General features: G+C 38.0%; 1 protein-coding gene across 4 annotated transcripts in view; it reads left to right on the top strand.

Moving 5' to 3' along the window:
• The window catches only part of LOC126819027 (mucin-2), a 30,014-nt gene extending 13,748 nt beyond the window's left edge, over positions 1-16,266 (top strand). For 3 of the 4 annotated variants that reach the window (XM_050546835.2, XM_050546833.2, XM_050546832.2), the window contains exons 4-14: positions 901-3,128; positions 4,456-4,614; positions 5,315-5,500; positions 6,098-6,178; positions 7,004-7,085; positions 7,801-7,877; positions 9,327-9,464; positions 10,555-10,686; positions 11,310-11,455; positions 12,483-12,642; positions 13,328-16,266. In XM_050546835.2, coding sequence (XP_050402792.1) covers positions 901-3,128; positions 4,456-4,614; positions 5,315-5,500; positions 6,098-6,178; positions 7,004-7,085; positions 7,801-7,877; positions 9,327-9,464; positions 10,555-10,686; positions 11,310-11,455; positions 12,483-12,642; positions 13,328-13,411 — 3,473 coding nt within the window. In that variant the 3' untranslated portion in view covers positions 13,412-16,266. The remainder of the gene's footprint in view (positions 1-900; positions 3,129-4,455; positions 4,615-5,314; positions 5,501-6,097; positions 6,179-7,003; positions 7,086-7,800; positions 7,878-9,326; positions 9,465-10,554; positions 10,687-11,309; positions 11,456-12,482; positions 12,643-13,327) is intronic. The other variant, XM_050546836.2, reaches the window with a different exon arrangement.
• Positions 16,267-18,554: the final 2,288 nt, after the last annotated feature.

The raw sequence follows: 18,554 nt of genomic DNA, 5'->3' as shown, positions 1-18,554 counted from the left end.
CTATCTGATAGAGAGTGATGAAACTTAGTGAAAAAAATAAATGTGCGATTAATTAATATGTGTCATCTATTTATTTTGCAATTTCGGCGGGGGACATCAGCCTCACTGTTGGCTTGTTTATACTTTTGATGGCCTACACTACATGAAGATCTGATTGGTTGTAGTAAAAGGTTGTGTCATAGGTCGTACGAAAGGCTTTTGACCCTATGACGTCAGACATTGATTAATCAATCTGTGTTGATGTTTCTATTGGTTTACCCACAGTTCCGTGCAGCGCACGGCAAGAAGTCGCTGTAACAGATGGTTTCATTGGCTAATTCCTTACACCATCTAGATTGCAGGTTCTGGTTATATAACAACTCTTCCAGATCCTAGTGTAGTAACGACAAGTAAAACTAAATTTTGAACTATAAAAAACGAAATGAAATAGGATCTGTGCTTTAATCAGATTGGTTTGCAACTCATCATTTGAGTATAGTGGGGACTGTTCAACATTAATTAGATTGATCCTTACTGATAAATTTTGATAATTAATGACAGTCTGATAATGGTAGAAACATTTCTCTAATATGACATGGGGGGTGGGGGTGGATGGCTGAATGGTTAGCGTGTGCGCTCTGCATCATAAGCTCTGTCATTGATTCCCTGGTTGTAAGTGTCAAGGAGTAGAGTCGCCTGTCCAACCTCAAGGGTTTTCTCAGGTTTCCTCCCACTGCTAAAGACCCCTACGCGCAAGCGAATTATTGAAATAAAATTGAACCATATGTTAGTCCCGAAATGACCTTGTTTGTGTCTCTCTCTAATATGAAATGATCTTAAATTATCTTGTGAGCATATTTCATCTAAAAAATACTCTCACAGACTATAAAAGCAAATATGCACTTTTCTTTATAATTTTAGAAGGAAATGAAAACATTAATAATGAACAAGAACCACTACATGAACATAATCCTAACACTGTTCATCATGCTCCCTCTTTTCAACACGAACATCCTGAAGTCATCAATCCAAACCCAACAGTTGGTTTACAAGCAATAGCACCAGCCACACCACCAACTTTACCCACAAACAACGAAACCCAGCTAGAACCAAATGTGGGTGATCATCATTCAGAAACTCCACAACTTCATACAAGCTTCCCAGATCATTTATCTCTAGAAAGGACAGCAGGTGTTGCAGGAAGTAGCACTACACCACTTTCAACCATCCCTACATCTCATCACAATGAACAAACAAGTTCAACTGCTATCAAGCCTCTGCTGCAGTCCTCAGAAACATCAGTATCTTTTCAATCTGCAGGAAGCCTCTTTCCAACGTTGGTTTACCCCAGGCCACATACAACAGCCACCTGCGATTTGTTGTGCTTGTTAATCAGGTCTGGTCAGCTTGCAGCTTCATCCACATTGGGCAAAATCAATAGTTCTCCTGTTCCTAATTTGCTTCTAGTATCTGTATCCCAAATATTCCCTACAACCACCACAGAAATAGTTCCATTGCCTACTCAAAGTCCAGGACTAATTTTACCAGAACATAGAATCCCAGAATCTGTTCCCACCATGGCGAGATCCAGTTCTACCACACCACATGTTACGGCATCAACATCAAGGATATGGATGACTCTCTTTCCTAAAAACAACACAACTGTTAACAGAGTCACAGATTTACCCACACCACAAATTGTTTTGCCTACAGTACAAGCATTGAACAGATTGACCACAATTACTCCTGAAGTTCTTACTTTATTTCCATTAATTACAAACTCAACATCTCCAGCTACACCCATGGAAACTACGGTGAGAAGAGATTCAGATATACTGGTTCCAATTACAGAGGAACGGAACACACAGGGCACAACAGAAAGAGCACCAACAGCAGCTCAACCATCTTCAACCTCTCAGACAAGCTTCTCGTCTAGGCCAACTACGGGAACAGCTTCAACACCCACAACAGCATCCTCAACCACAAGGCCCACAACATCTTCAACCACATCTCTGCCAACCACAAATAATACCATTCCGGAAACCATGAGACCAATTACAACATCACATGCCTCCACAACCACGCCATTTCCATCAACTACGTCTACGAATTTGATATCAGTACAATCAGAAGAATCGACTCCTACATCTGCAACAACCATACCCACTACAACCAGTTTAATGCCAACAACTAATTCTACAAATGAAAACACGACACAACCCTCCACAATAATAGGAAGTACAAAAAGACATGATAAACACAAAATTAAACAGAGAACACACCTTACATTTACCCCTACTGCTGGAGCATCAGCCACAACTACAAATTCGGTATCATCAACAAATCCTGTGTCATCGACAAATGCTGTTCCAACGACAACATCATATGTTACCCGGAAGATCCATCATAACTGGTCCGCCAACAATAGGACAACCACCAGGAGAACAACTATACATATTGGTTTTATGGGAACCACAACAAAGGGAGCCCTCAGTTCGTCAACTAGCACTCAGAAACCATACACAACTGAGATAAATTTAACTTCTACAATTTCCACAACCAAGAAAAAGTTAGGTAGTACAACAACATTGCTGAGTATTTTAACTTCGACGGTTAATAACGGCTCCAATACCACGCAATCACCAACAACATTTATAAATCAAAACATAACAGTTCATGAGACAGTCTCGGGATCAACCATCAACAATGTTTCTAGTGCTTCTCCTGCATCAACTGTTAGTACACCTCCTGGAGAGCAACATCCTGTGACTACTCCAAGCTCTCCTCTATTGCAATCTTCAGTGCTACCATCAGCTTCCACCACTTTTAAAAGCCTACCTCCTGTGTTTGTGACAGTACGATTTCGTATGTCTTGGTCAATGTTTTGTGTGAACTACCAGACCTTTCAGCATGAAGTGGTAGATATATTAGAAGCCAATTATAAAGATAGTTTTAACGAAGAGCAGGTTAAGATTATGAATGAAGAGATCAATTATTGTGTTGAACCTTGGTCTGTAGCTGAGGAGGAGTATATCTATGTTCGTCTGTATATAGTGGATTATGATGGCCAGTACGATAGTTCGTTGACCGTTGATTGTGCTCAGTATTTTCAAACTGGATTCAGGGATGAATCTTTCTTTAAGGACAAGGTTCGTATGTCATGGAACATTATCTTATCTTTTTATATGCCAGGGGGGTTGGATGGCTGAATGGTTAGCGTGCGCGCACTGTATCATAAAGTCTGTCATTGAGTCGACCGGCGTGGTTTCGAATCCCCGGTTGTACGTGACAAGGAGTAGGGTCGCTTGTCCAACCTCGTGGGTTTTCTCCGGGTCCTCCGGTTTCCTCCCACTGCTAAAGACCCCTATGCACAAGTGAATTAATTATGGCAATAAAATTAAACCATATGTTAGTCCCAAAATGTCCTAGTTGTGTCGCGTGAACGTTAAACCCCATTTATCTAATTTTGACAAAACTTGAAATATAGGTATATATCCCAAAGATCTCGGTTCATTTTGATATTGGCATGTATCGGACTGTAACTTGTTGGATTATGGCCTCTGATTGTACGAAAAGTCTTGTTCTTAGCTTGTGGCTGCTGTAGAGGTCACAATTTTTGTCCAATTTTGATGAAACTAAAAATGTATGTTTATAGCCCAAAGATATCGGTCCGTTTCAACATTAGCGCATATTGGACCATCACTTCCTAGATAATGACACTTGATGGTGTGAAAAATCACGTTTTTAGCTTGTAGATCCTCTAGAGGTCACAGTTTTTATGCAATAACTCTAATCACAAATAATACAAAAATGTGAGCATTGCATGGCCTAATAAATGCTTATTAATAAATATATACAGTTTATCTATGATTTTTGTGGCCATTTTGAAGAGCGCCCTCACTTTTCATTGCTTTCTACAGTCTGGAATACAATCGTAGCTTGTTTGGGAATAACTTTAAAAAAAAATAAATCAAAAAGTGGTCAAACGTGCATCATTGTTACTTATTTAACCCACATAGTCACTATATATGAGATTTTGGTGGCCATTTTGAAAAAAGCGCCCTCACGGAAAAAGGTTCGGAATACAGCCTCTTTACCTCATATATTCTTGTTCAGAATACAGAACTGGTCTAGAGAAACCACATGACAATTTCTTCCTCTCCAGGTGCAGATCTGGAAATAACAGTTTTAGATGTACCTGACAAAAATGTCAGACACTAATGAAATAGCACCTGACATTTTCAACTTAGTGCCGGACATGTATTAATAATATCAATAGAAAAGACAAATCGGTGCCGGACAAAATGACAGGCACCAGAGGTTTTGTGCCTGACAAAGCCTGAATCTGTGCCTAACATTGTCTGTGACAGGTGCCTTATTTCCAGGCTTGCCGGGTGGCACCTCTCTCAATTATAACCCGAACTATAAGAATATTATCGTGTCATTATTATATTTTGCGTTTGGATTTTATTTAAGTTGGTGAGAGTAACCTTAAATACAAAAGATGAGAGTCGATCTAATATTATTGCTACAGCTGACCCTAATGCAGAATCTGAAGATATATCTGGTGTTACTGTTGCTATAACTATAGCTTCAGTTGGTGGTATCTGTTGTATAGCGGTTATAGTATTACAGGTAACTATAATCTATCTTCTATATAAATAGGGGGGTTGGATGGCCCAATGGTTAGCACGTGCGCGCTGTGCCATAAGATTTGTCATTGAATCAACTGGCAGCGTTTCGATTCCCCGGTTGCACGTGACAAGGAGTAGGGTCGTCTGTCCAACCTTGTGGGTTTCTCTGGTTCCTCTGGTTTCCTCCCAAAGACTCATATGAGCAACTGAATTATAGAAATAAAATTGAACCATGTGTTAGTCCCAAAATGACCTAGTTTGTGTCGAGTGGACGTTAAACCCCATTTCTCTCTCTCTCTATAAATAGGAGAGCCACGGTGGGTAAGACACTCGCTCGCTAGCCTGGAGGTTGTGTGTTCTATCCCTGCATTGGCAGAGAAAGTTAATCAGGATTTTCCGACATGGTTTCCACTTATCAGTGGTGCTGGATGGAGGGCTTGACAAGGACAGCTGTTTAGTCATTTTGATGGGACGAAAAACCGAGGTTCAAAGTTTGGGCAGAGAAGAACAATAGGATTTTTCAGGCTCGGTTCCCACTACCTGTAGTAGTGACTAGAGAGTAGGGATACAATGAAGAGTAAGCAGTAAAGAAAGGACTCTTGAGAAGACCCCCGGAGTACAAACTTTTACGATTTGAGTGAATCCTCGTTGGTTGTTTGGGTTGAAAGTTTTCTTATATATATTTATTTATATAATTTTAGTTTATGATGAAGAGACGATATCGCAAAACCCGTACACTCCATCACAGTCACAGCCATAGTAATAGGAGAAGGTTTTCTGTAGCAAGTAATGATTCCATAGCCCTGGCATCAGTAAAAAGTCGACCTAACAGCGGCCTCTTCAACCCAGCATTAGATTTAGATATACAAAAATTCATCAACAATAATGTAAGTATAATATATGACACACATGTGGAATATTAGTTACTTGTAAGTTTGGGGGGGGGGGGATGGCCACATGGTTAGCGCGTTCACGTTGTATCATATGGTCTGGCATTGAGTCAACTGGCGTGGTTTTGATTCCCCGGTCTGGTGTGAGAAGGAGTAGGATCGCCTATCTAACCTTGTGGATTTTGTCTGGGTACTCCGGTTGCCCGAGCAAAATTTCCCTCATAGCACACTGTATTGCGTATGCCCGTCTTCATTAGCCCAGTATAGGAGCAGAACAGTAAGACGTTAAACCCCATTTCATTTCATTTCTCTATTTTAAAGGGGAGCCATGGTGGTGCTGGCTCTGCAAGCAAGGTGCAATCCTGCTATCTTTCCAAGTATTGGCCAAGAAAAATGTCCCGTTTTCATTAGCCAAGTTGGAGCAGAAGAGTAGGACGTTAAACTCCATATCATTTGTTGGTGCAAAAACAGAAGAATCCTATTTCATTTACTTACCGAAAGATATGACAGCTTTCTTCTTTAGGATTGCTCTCAATTCACCATAGAAAATTAATATTAATGTATGTTTCTATCCAAATTTTTATTATTTTGTAGGGAGTCTTATCAAATCCTGTTAATTTTGCTGGTTTAGCTAACCTGTGTTCTGAACCAGAGTCAATTTATGAGGAATTTTATGTAAGTGGCACTATAGCTTTGCACTACATCTTTAATTTATTATGAATAATCTTTTGTTAAGTTTACTGGCTCATCTGTCCACAATGTGAACCAGCAGTAGTTGAACATTACGGGAACTGGACATTTAACTAGAAAGTCACAGGTTCAAATCCTATCATTGGCCAAGAAAAAGACTATGTAAATTATAAGATCATCAAAATTAATAACAATTGTTAGTACATTTATCATCTTTTGGAAGGTGCTTAGGGCATTTAAAAAACCAAATGGTACGCAGTAACATTTTCCTTCATTTCAAGCCCCGTGCATGTGACATAAATAGCAGGTGCGTGTCTTTTCCAATGCTTAGTAACATTATGTTATGAAAGGCACACCTTGTGATAGTTACATGCAGAACGAAAGACCTGGCAAAGGACAACAAATAGTTGCTTGAAAAACAGAGACCCTGTGTACTATATGGCGTATGCCCGTCTTCATAAGCCCAGTAGGACATTAAACTCCGGGGGGTTGGATGGCTGAATGGTTAGCGTGCGCGCGCTGTATCATAAAGTCTGTCATTGAGTCAACTCGCGTGGTTCCGAATCCCCGGTTGTACGTGACAAAGATTTGGGTCGCCTGTCCAACCTCGTGGGTTTTCTCCAGGTCCTCCGGTTTCCTCCCACTGGTAAAGACCCCTACGCGCAAGCGAATTATTGAAATAAAATTAAACCATATGTTAGTCCCGAAATGACCTAGTTTGTGTCGAGTGGACGTTAACCCCCATTTCTCTCTCTCTCACATTAAACTCCATTGATTTTGTGATAGTTACTGTATTATTGATTCTTACAGGCTATAAAGAATGAGATGCCAAGATTGTCCACTGTACCATCAGGAGCAGAAGATAAGAATAGATATGCTAATGTTATTCCAAGTAAGTTTATAAATAGAGAGAAAGAAATGACTTCTCCAGGATGTACAACTGTGTTTTGTCCTCTCCTGTGTTTGCTACATGGACAGAGGGTCTGGCAATGGACAATGTATTGTCATTTGTGTCCACCTTGACGTGCACGTAAAAGAACCCTTTATGGCATATGCTCGTCTTCATTAGTCCAGTTGGTGCAGAATAGTAAGACAACCCTATTTCATTTCATTTCATTTCTGTGTTTGCTATATATATAACATTTGCTTCTGAATGCAAGAATTCGGCTTGAATTGTTGAAAATCACTCCAGTTGGTTGTATCATTGTTAAAAGGCCAGAAATAACACAGTGGCTAAGGGCCTTGTTTGTAGTCACCTACAGGTGAGACAGAAGACAACTAAGGTTCTGTCACCATCCATCTGTTTGACTGTTGCAGAAAAGTAGGATGTTAAACCCTATTTTAATTTCTTTTCTGTTTTTTTTTTTTTAATATTAAACTTTGCTTGATATTTAGTATTTTGTGGGATTTGATTTATTTTCAACTGATTTATGGCCCCTTTGTTGACTTAAAATCAATAACATTCTGTTTTCCCCCAAAAATGTTTAATTTCAATATAAAGGAAATGAAATTGAAACGAAATGGATTTTAACGTCCTACTGTTCTGTCCGGAATAGGCTAATGAAGATGGAATTTCAAGATATCCTTTTTATACAATTTATTTTTAGTACCAAGAACTCGTGTAAGCCTAAAGAGAAAATTAAGTCAAGCTACATCAGATTATATCAACGCTAACTTTGTCACAGTGAGTATAGATTATATTTGTTGAGAACAGCCTACTTTTCTGCTCAGAACTGGGCTAATGAAGACGGGCATATGCCATACAGTGTGCTATGAGATAAATTTTGCCCGGGCAGTGGCACTATGACCTACTCTTATATCGAATTCCAACTGTCAAGGGATCTTTTACGTGCACGCCAATGTGTACATGGGACCTTGGTTTTTTGTCACATCCGAATGACTAGACAGCTGTCCTTGTCAGGCCCTCCGTCCTGCATCACTAACAAGGTGGAACCGTGCCGGAAAATCTGGATAAACTTTCTCAGCCAATGCAGGGATCGAACAGCCAACCTCCAGGCTAGTGAGCCAGCATCTTACCCATTTAGCCACTGTGATCCTCCGAGAACAGTACATAATAAACAGAGAGATTTTGCCTAGACATTTCCACTTCTGCCCCCTCTTATTTCAAATTCCAACCATCAAGGGTTCTTTTAAGTACACGCCAATGTATCCACAGGATCTCGGTGTTTCTTTTCGTCCCATCTGAATAACTAGACACTGTCCTTGTCAGGCCCTCCTTCCTGTATCCACTGACAAAGGTAAACCACACTGGAAAGTCCGAGAAAATCTTTCTTAGCCAACACCAGGATCAAACCCCAGTTCTCCTGGTTAGTGAACCCAGGCAATCTGATTAAAATACAGATCTATATTTCGTTTCGTTTCTTTATACTTTCGATGGCCTACACAACATGTAGTGGGAGTTTACTTCAGGGGTCAAACGAGCGTCTTTTGACCCTATGATGTCAGACATTGATTAATCGATCAGTGTTGACATTCTAGTGGTTTACCCACAGTTCCATGCACCAAAAGACCAAAAGCTCGCTGTAACATACCATTTCATTGGCTAATCCCTCACATCAGCCAGAACATGTCAATGATAACAACTCTTCCAGATCCTAGTTTAGTAAAGACAAGTAAAACTAACTGAGAAAGTCTGGCTCGACTCCCAGCTTCCTTAGACTGGTTATTAATGAACTATAAATTAAATAATGGTATTTTATCCTGATAAATCCAAGGCTAGTTATAAATTTATATAAGTGTTATTCAAGGGTTATCCTAATAAATCCAAGGCTAGTTGTAAGCTATGAAGAGGGAGGGGGGGGGGGTTGGATGGCCGAATGATTAGCATGTGCGCCTTATATAATGTTATTGAGTCAACTGGTGTGGTTTCGATTCTGTCTTTGTATGTGACAAGGAGTAGGGTTGCCTGTCCAACCTCGTGAGTTTTCTCCCGGTCCTCCGGTTTCCTCCCACTGCTAAAGACCCCCTACGCGCAAGCGAAATTGTTGAAATAAAATTGAACCATATGTTAGTCCCGAAGTGACCTAGTTTCTGTCGAGTGGACGTTAAATCCAATTTTTCTCTCTGCCTTTCTTTAAGCTATAGATTATATAAATGTATTTTGTTATTGAAGGGTTATCCTGATGAATCGAAGGCGTATATAGCCACACAAGCACCATTAGCTAATACTAAAGCTGATTTCTGGAGAATGATCTGGGAACAACAGTCTAGAGTTATTGTTATGTTAACAGCTATGGATGAACATGGCCATGTAAGTCGATTTTTAAAATATAAATAATCTCTATTCTGATCCACCTGCAACTTCTGCTGTTCTCCTGTCCTCAGTGACAATATAAAGTGAGCAGACGCACAACCTCACATACACCTATAAACAGCTTTATAGTGAAGGTCACAATCAGAAAACTGACAGGGGGTTTGGATGGCCGAATGGTGAGCATGTGCCTGTTGTATCATAAGGTCTGTCATTGAATCAACTGGCGTGGTTTCGATTCCCTGGTTGTAAGTGACAAGGAGTAGGGTCGCCTGTCCAACCTCTTGGCTTTTCTCCGGGTCCTCTGGTTTCCTCCCACTGCTAAAAGCCCCTAGACGCAAGCCAATTATAGAAATAGAATTGAACCATATGACCATGTGTCCAGTGGAGGTAAAACCCCATCTCTCTCTCTCTCTCTCTCTCTCTCTCTCTCTCTCTCTCTCTCTCTCAGAGAACTGACAGCTTGCACTGTGGGTAGACAACTTGGTAGCTGCTTTCTTGGTTTATCTCCAGTATTCTACCTTGTAGTACTGGTCAATCCAACATCTGTTGCCAGGTCATCCAGTGGCCAGACATAAGTGACAGTCACTGCACTCGTATTCGTGAGCACTATAACACCATGGTCACATGTGTTCAAGGGGTTGATGAATATGGAAGTAGTTGATGAAATTGGATTTCGGGGGGGGGGGGGGGCGGGTGGATGGATGGCTGAAGGGTTAGCATGTGGGCACTGTATCATAAGGTCTGTTAATGAATCAACTGGCGTGGTTTGGATTCCCCGATTGTACGTGGGTTTTCTGCGGGTCCTCCGGTATCCTGCCACTGCTAAAGATCCCTACGCACAATGACCTACTTTGTGTAGTAGAGTGGATGTTAAACCCCACTCTCTGTCTCTGTCAAATTGGATTTCTGCACAGCAACATTCAATTCACTCAGCACTGTGCAAAATATTTGTCAGAAAGCAACAAAAGGGAAATAACTCTTTTCAAATATGTTCACTATCAGTAATTAACCCTGGCAATACATCATGTTAATGTTAATAGCACTAATATCACATTTAATAAATGTAGCTTCATCCTGTTTTTTGTAGCCAAAATGTGCTGAATACTGGCCGGACTGTCTTGGTACATTGATTAAATATGCTGAATTTACGGTGACTTTAAAGAAGAGAGACGTTACACAAGAATATATCATGTCTACAATAGAACTTAAAGATATAGATGTAAGTTAACACACCTCTCTTGTTTTACACAACAACTCGGGTTGACTGCCACTAGAAAAGGGAAAACGAAAAAATATAGAAAAAGTCTGTGCATTACCATGTTTTTATTAAGTATAGAATGAATAAACACACGTGAATGTACGGACTGTTTCTATTTTTCTCGTGTTCTCTTATCTAGTGACATTCAATTACTTTTTTGAATCGTCAGATATCCTCGCACAGTCTCACATAACAACTATTGGTCTTCGAAGGAATTGTTATTGAACAGAAATTCGCCCATATATCTCTTATCACTCGTCACTTCAGTCAATTATAAAGAAGGATAACTCGTGTTTTCCTTTTGTGTTCGTCACTTCATTTTGTAGAAACCTTGATTACGCATCTATCGTAGCAATGATCTCTGTGTTAAAATTATATTTGGAACTGTTTAACCAGTTCTATCACATATGTGATAATGACTCATGACTGACACCAATATTGTCCTTTAATTTATGGCATGCAACTCAACAGACAACTAAGTCTCGTATTCTGTCAATCAGAACTGGTAAAAATAATTAAAACAAGAGCCCTGTATTATAAATGTGTAAAATTAATCAATTAATATGGTATTTTTGTTTTTTCAGAATAATTTATTTCGAGAGATAAAACATATTTGGTACACATGTTGGCCAATGCAAGGTTTACCTGAAGCCATTTCTCTTGTCAAATTTACAATTGAAATCAGAAAATTATATGAAGATAGTGGAGGTCCTCTAGTTGTTCATTGCAGGTAGGAAATGAAATGAAACAGGGTTTAATGTCCTACTGTTCTGCTCTAGGGGGTTGGATGGCTAAATGGTTAGCGAGCGCGCGCTGTATCATAAAGTCTGTCATTGAGTCGACTGGCATGGTTTCGAATCCCCGGTTGTACGTGACAAGGAGTAGGGTCGCCTGTCCAACCTCATGGGTTTTCTTCGGGTCATTTCCATCCCATTCAAACAACTATACATTTTCCCCTGCCATAAACTTTTTCGGCCAAAACAGGGAGCGAACCCAAGATGACTTAACCACTGAGCCACCATTGTTCCCTGATTGCAGGAAGGATAAACAATCAATCATTGTATATTTTGGGACAATTTTTTATTTTTTCATAGCTTAATCATTGCTAAAATGTACTCGGATTGATTATTGAACATTTAATCAAGAAACCAAAACCAAAATTATGGGTAGATAATCTTCAGGTTGCAGTAAAATGTGGCCAATCAAAAGATTTTGAGCTGTGCTGGCTTGTTTAGATTTTAGTTTATTGATATTTTATTTTATGCTTTACTTTATATTTTATTTTATTTTATGCTTTACTTTATATTATATTTTATTTTATGCTTTACTTTATATTATATTTTATTTTATTTTATGCTTTATTTTATTTTATTTATTTTTTTTTTTTTTTATTTTATTTTTTTTTATTTTATTTTATTTTATTTTATTTTATTTTATTTTATTTTATTTTATGTTTTACTTTATTTTATTTTATTTTTTTATTTTATTTTATTTTTTTATTTTATTATTTTTGTTTTTAATTTATATTTAAATCTATTTATTTATATTTAAATTTATTTCATTTAAATTTATTTTATTTATATTTAAATTTATTTTTCTTTATCTATATTTTATTTATATCTTATTTATATTTTATTCATATTTAAATTTATTTTTCTTTATCTGTATTTCATTTGTATTTTATTCATATTTATATTATTAATTTATTTTATTTTTATTTATATTTTATTTATATTTTATTTATATTTTATTTGTAGTCCTGGTACAGGTAGAACTGGTACATTATTAGGTATAGATATTTGTATGAGACAATATGAACAAGAGAGGGTGGCGGACGTATTAAACTGTGTCAGTAAAATGAGGAAGGAAAGAGCTGGAGCCGTACAAACTAAAGAACAATACGCTCTAATGTATCAGGTGAGAGAACAATACACTCTAATGTATCAGGTGAGAGAACATGTCAGGTGAGGTAGGGTTTAACGTTCCACTCTTATACTCCGGTGTAATGAAGATGGGCATATGCCATACACAATGCTATGAGTGAAATTTCACCCGAACAACGGTGCCACGGCCTACTCTTATATCGAATTCCAACTACAAAGGGATCCCTAACCTACACGCAAGTGTCTACACAGGACCTTGGTCTTTCGTCTCATCGTTCCCAACGACTATAGTTGTCCCTTGCCAGGACCCCTGTCTTGCACCACTGACATGAGTAAACCAGACTGGACAATTTCCATGAACTTTCTGGGTCAACACCAGGATCAAACACGAGACCTCCGGATTAGCGAGCTAAATTCTTACCCTCTGAGCCACCGCGACTCTTTGAGAGAAAGGAAAATTAACGCATCGTCGACACAATAGTTGGGTTATTTTGAGACTAGAGTTTACTCAACTTGAAATCACTGTTTATGGGAAATATCTTTGATCCAGAAACACAAAACTTCGCACATAGTTTCTTATTGATGTATTTGAGAATGCTTTGAGAAACCGAGGACAACACCGGGATCGAATCAAAACCTTACTGACTGAGTGAATATAATAGAATAAATACAGTGAATGCCAATATAATAGATAACATTATTTATTTTATATTTTTCAGGCGTTGAATGAATATGCTTTATATTTAAACAGTCCTTCCATCTCGGCTGCTTCATCAGTAATGACACTTCACGCTGTTCATTGAACTCTGCTTCGTCAGTGATTACAATTCACACTATTAATTGAACTCTGCTTCGTCAGTGATTACAATTCGCGCTCTTAATTGTACAAGAAAACAGTGGTGTTAAACACAAAAATAAACTCCATAAAGTTTGATTTTTATCATGGATTAAACTATTCTGAAGACGCAAACATTACAGAGACAAAAAAACATGTGAATAACAAAATATATGTTATCAAAGTGAGGTTAAGACTATGAGATTTGTTTTATGTGTGTCGGTGGGGTTTGTCTCACTCATACCGATGGGGTTTGTCTCACTCATATCGGTGGAGTTTGTCTCACTCATATCGGTGGGGTTTGTCTCACTCATGTCGGTGGGGTTTGTCTCACTTATATCGGTGAGTTTGTCTCACTCATATCGGTGGAGTTTGTCTCACTCATATCGGTGGGGGTTGTCTCACTCATGTTGGTGGGGTTTGTCTCACTCATATCGATGGGGTCTGTCTCACTCATGTTGATGGAGTTTGTCTCACTCATGTCGGTGGGGTTTGTCTCACACATATCGGTGGGGTTTGTCTCACTCATGTCGGTGGGGTTTGTCTCACTCATGTCGGTGGGGTTTGTCTCACTCATATCGGTGGGGTTTGTCTCACTCATATCGGTGGGGTCCGTCTCACTCATGTCGGTGGGGTCTGTCTCACACATATATCGGTGGGGGTTGTCTCACTCATGTTGGTGGGGGTTGTCTCACTCATGTTGGTGGGGTTTGTCTCACTCATGTCAGTGGGGTTTGTCTCACACATATATCGGTGGGGGTTGTCTCACTCATGTTGATGGAGTTTGTCTCACTCATTACGGTGGAGTTTGTCTCACTCATTACGGTGGAGTTTGTCTCACTCATTGCGGTGGAGTTTGTCTCACACATATCGGTGGGGTTTGTCTCACACATATCGGTGGGGTTTGTCTCACTTATCGATTTCGTGCAGGTGTTTCCGCAAGAGAAAAAGACCACCATAAGCAATAATAACGTAAAGTCAAGTCAAGTGCGTTTGGCGACCACAATGCCATATCTAGTCGACAATATTTATCTACAAAAAGCAATGTTAAGCTGTTTGATGTTTTTGAATGAAGAACATGAATCCGGAAATGTATGATTTGAGCTCAGGAACCGTTTTAAACAGAAGGAAACACGGTGCACAGTAGACGATTTGTGAAGGAAGGAGTCATCAGCATCTGCTACAAGTCTTTAGTATGAACACGCTTTATAAATTATACTGGATTTTTTATAGAATGGTCAAGAATACATTTCACGATTTTTTTTACCATATCACCCGTGATTAAGAAGGAAGTCACCGAGAAACAGAGCCTAATTTGTGAGACAATTTCACGGACAGATCTCATAGTTTTAACCGTGTGTATGGCGGGTTTCGGTATAACACCGCGAGAGAAGTTCTTGTGTATAATATATGAAGAACCGCGAGAGAAGTTCTGGTATATAATATATGAAGAGCCGGGAGAGAAGTTCTGGTGTATAATATATGTTGAACCAGTTTAACACCGGGAGAGAAGTTCTTGTGTTTAATATATGTATATATATCTGGAAATAGTTATTTTAGTTGTACGTAATGAACTAATAACTCAGTTATTTGAGTTGTACGTAATGAACTAGTAACTCAGTTATTTGAGTTGTACGTAATGAACTAGTAACTCAGTTATTTTAGTTGTAATGAACTAGTAACTCAGTTATTTTAGTTGTCGTAATGAACTAGTAACTCAGTTATTTTAGTTGTATGTAATGAACTAGTAACTCAGTTATTTTAGTTGTCGTAATGAACTAGTAACTCAGTTATTTTAGTTGTATGTAATGAACTAGTAACTCACATTTTGACTTTTGTGTCGGATTTATCATTAAAAAGAAGAGAATTGTGTGCCAAACAACACTGAAGAGATTGTGCCTGACAAGACAGAATTTGTATTTGTGCCTGACATTGTCTGTGACCCGTTGGAATATATATAGGAAGGACCTTGGTAAAAGTGATCACTTCAAGTGAATTTCAGTATTATAGTGTAACCCTAGTCAAATATTGGGGCTTACTTGATTTATAACAGTTGATTACTCCAGAACAATATTGGGGCTTACAGTTGATTACTTCTGAACAATACTCAGTGAAATATTGGGGCCCACAGTTGATTACCCAAGAACAATTTTCAGTGAAATACTGGGACACACACAGCTGATTACCCCAGTACAAAACTCAGTGAAATAATGGGGCCAACAGATAATTACCCCAGAACAATACTACTCGGTAAAATATTGGGGTCCACAGTTGATTACTCCAGAACAATACCAAGTTAAGTTCTGGGCAGAATAAATGTGAGAAGGAAAACATTTGTGTAAAACAAAACAAGATGAGAAACTTTTTATTCAAATTAAATATAAATCAGCCACATTAAGTTCAGTGCTCCAAATGAGATCGGCTGTCAGGAAAACATTTGAACCACTTCATTTAATACAGGTTCTATACTCAGGGGACCCTTATTCTATATTCTGGTCTCCCTTATTCTTTCTTCCTTATTAAAACACAGATCCACATTCAACCCCCAGCTTGTGGAACTCTAGGAATGGTTACAACGAAGATATCCGCGATAATTTCAAAATAAAAAAAACAAACTTCTATTAAGTGCCTGCTTGAAATGTTCGTCTCTGCTCGCTGCTGTTAACTGTGGCTTGATTGCCATGATTTTGATTGTCAATGTATGTCCGAGGTGCAGTTCAATAACAATGTTGATTAATTCTTGCATTAAATGTGATATCCAATTGTGCCAAATGTTTAAGATATATTAATTGCTTATTTCTGTTATTATAAATAGAACTAGATCTGCATAGCAGATATCAAAGCTTTCATATAAACTTCAAAAGGGGTTATTAGAATCTATGAATCATCAACCACTCTGACGGATGTAGAAAGGAATATAATATAATATTGTTACTAAATCTGTTGTACTGTTTCTTGTTATGGTAAAGAAAACATGAATACAACTATGAGATTTGTATAGAATTGGCATTAATCAATATATTTATTGTTTAATACTACATGTATATTATAGATACAAAGTGAATTAAATGAACCCAATTACATGTACTTTATATAAGCAATGTTTTTTTATTCATCGTTACTTTGAAATCACATTATTTTCATTGATGATAAAAAGGTTGTATTTGTACCGAATCCAAAAAGTATGTTGTATGACATTGCATTATCTGTACCAATTATTTATTTGCAAACCAATATACAATGTTTATTTCTACTCCAATATATTTGTTTCAACCCATGATAGTTTATTCACTCTTCTCACTTAAATACAAGAATAACACACGATTAAATTACTGAAACAAGTAATGCTGGTAGATTATAATTTGATATTGTATACCATTTACTCTCTGTTAGATAAGGCGACGTGGTAATCTGTTAGATAAACATACATGGAAGTATATGTTAGATAACTACAATTTATGATATATTTTAAACCAAGGAAGTGGCCTTTCTAAAAATAAAAAAAAATAAAGGAAAATATATTTCATACAATTGTTATACTGTTACTGTTATCGTGAAGAAACATGATTGTTTATTTAATGTTGTTTATGACAAACATGTAATCATGTACATTTTTTAAATAAGAACAATTATGCTACATGTATGAATAACTCTCAAAAATTATGTTTTCATCAATCCAAGTATTTTTTTATTTGTATTACTTGATTTATACTGAATAAAGATTACACAAACATACAAAATGGTGTTGGCTGTGTGACTGAATTCCTCGTTGAGAAGTGGTATCGGGTGTCCCATAGAGAAGAAGCAAACCCTCCTTGTGATACACTTGTGAACATTTTAAAAGACCCATTTCGCTGTGTTCCAGAAAAATCCCCATTATAGCTAGTGCATTACATGGTTGTTGTTGGGGGAAAGGTGGGTCTTTTCTATTGGCAATGATTTACTTTTTATAGGCCCACATTGAAATGTGGTCGTATATTGTCGTCGCCCCCCTTTTGCTGTTAATATCCGATTGACTTTAAATTTATACGCAGTGTTTAAGGTCATAAGACGAAGAAGCCTTTGATTTGCTCTGCCCAGGCAACGTTCCTGTGCTCCGATTGCCTTCAAATATGCACAGAATGTACCTTGGGATTCTAGCTATCACATATTAAAAATAGAAGAGTGTTGGATTCCGAGAACGTTCAAAATAAATTCAAAACCCGCCCCCAACAATCAAAGGTTTTTTGCTTAAAAAATTGCCGTATTTTATCGAATTTTTATTGTTCTTGATATCTGAGGATTTTTCTCAATTTAGTATGTGATAAATATCATCGCGGCGCAGCCAACCGCTAGAAATTCCAGAGATTTGGACCACCGGAATGATACCTCAGCAGTCAAAAAAGGTCAAAATAGGCGATTTCGGTTTCTAGTGTCGATACATCGTTACGGTCATTTTAAAAAATTGTCTTTTAAGGATAATGTGTATAGTACCAGTACCTATCACATACGGAAGAGGCGATAAAATCTCTTTGCATTTGCAATTTCAAAATTAATTAAAACCAATATTAAATTCCGAAAATCGTTTTTTTGCTAAAACTTTTTTTTTTTTAATCGGATCAAAATGGGAGTAAGGCACAGAGTCCGGGGTGGTAATGGGCGTATTGTGTCCAAATTTCATGGTTTTCGGACAATCGGTGCCGGTGTCACGGCGAAATTCCACTTTTTTCCCCTCATGGAAGCCGTAAATTGACTTGAAGCCAGGGTCCTTGAAGTTGTACAGCTGCACCCGGTGACCGATATTTATTTAACGGGGAATAAGTGATAATTCATATTATAGCAGTAAATAATTAAAATATTTCATAGGGATTATAATAATATCTATATCTTGTCTGGGTACAGGGTTAAAACCAATATTAAATTCCGAAAATCGTTTTTTTGCTAAAACTCTTTTTTTTTAATGGGATCAAAATGGGGGTAAGGCACAGAGTCCGGGGTGGTAATGGACGTATTGTGTCCAAATTTCATGGTTTTCGGACAATCGGTGCCGGTGTCACGGCGAAATTCCACTTTTTTCCCCTCATGGAAGCCGTAAATTGACTTAGAAAAAAAACGACGAAAGGCAGGTGACA

The sequence above is a fragment of the Patella vulgata genome, chromosome 4 (assembly GCF_932274485.2).
Source record: "Patella vulgata chromosome 4, xgPatVulg1.2, whole genome shotgun sequence".
In the NCBI taxonomy this organism is placed as follows: Eukaryota; Metazoa; Mollusca; class Gastropoda; family Patellidae; genus Patella; species Patella vulgata.
The sequence above is the reverse complement of the archived record's forward strand: the minus strand, read 5'-3'. Positions and strand labels throughout refer to the sequence as shown.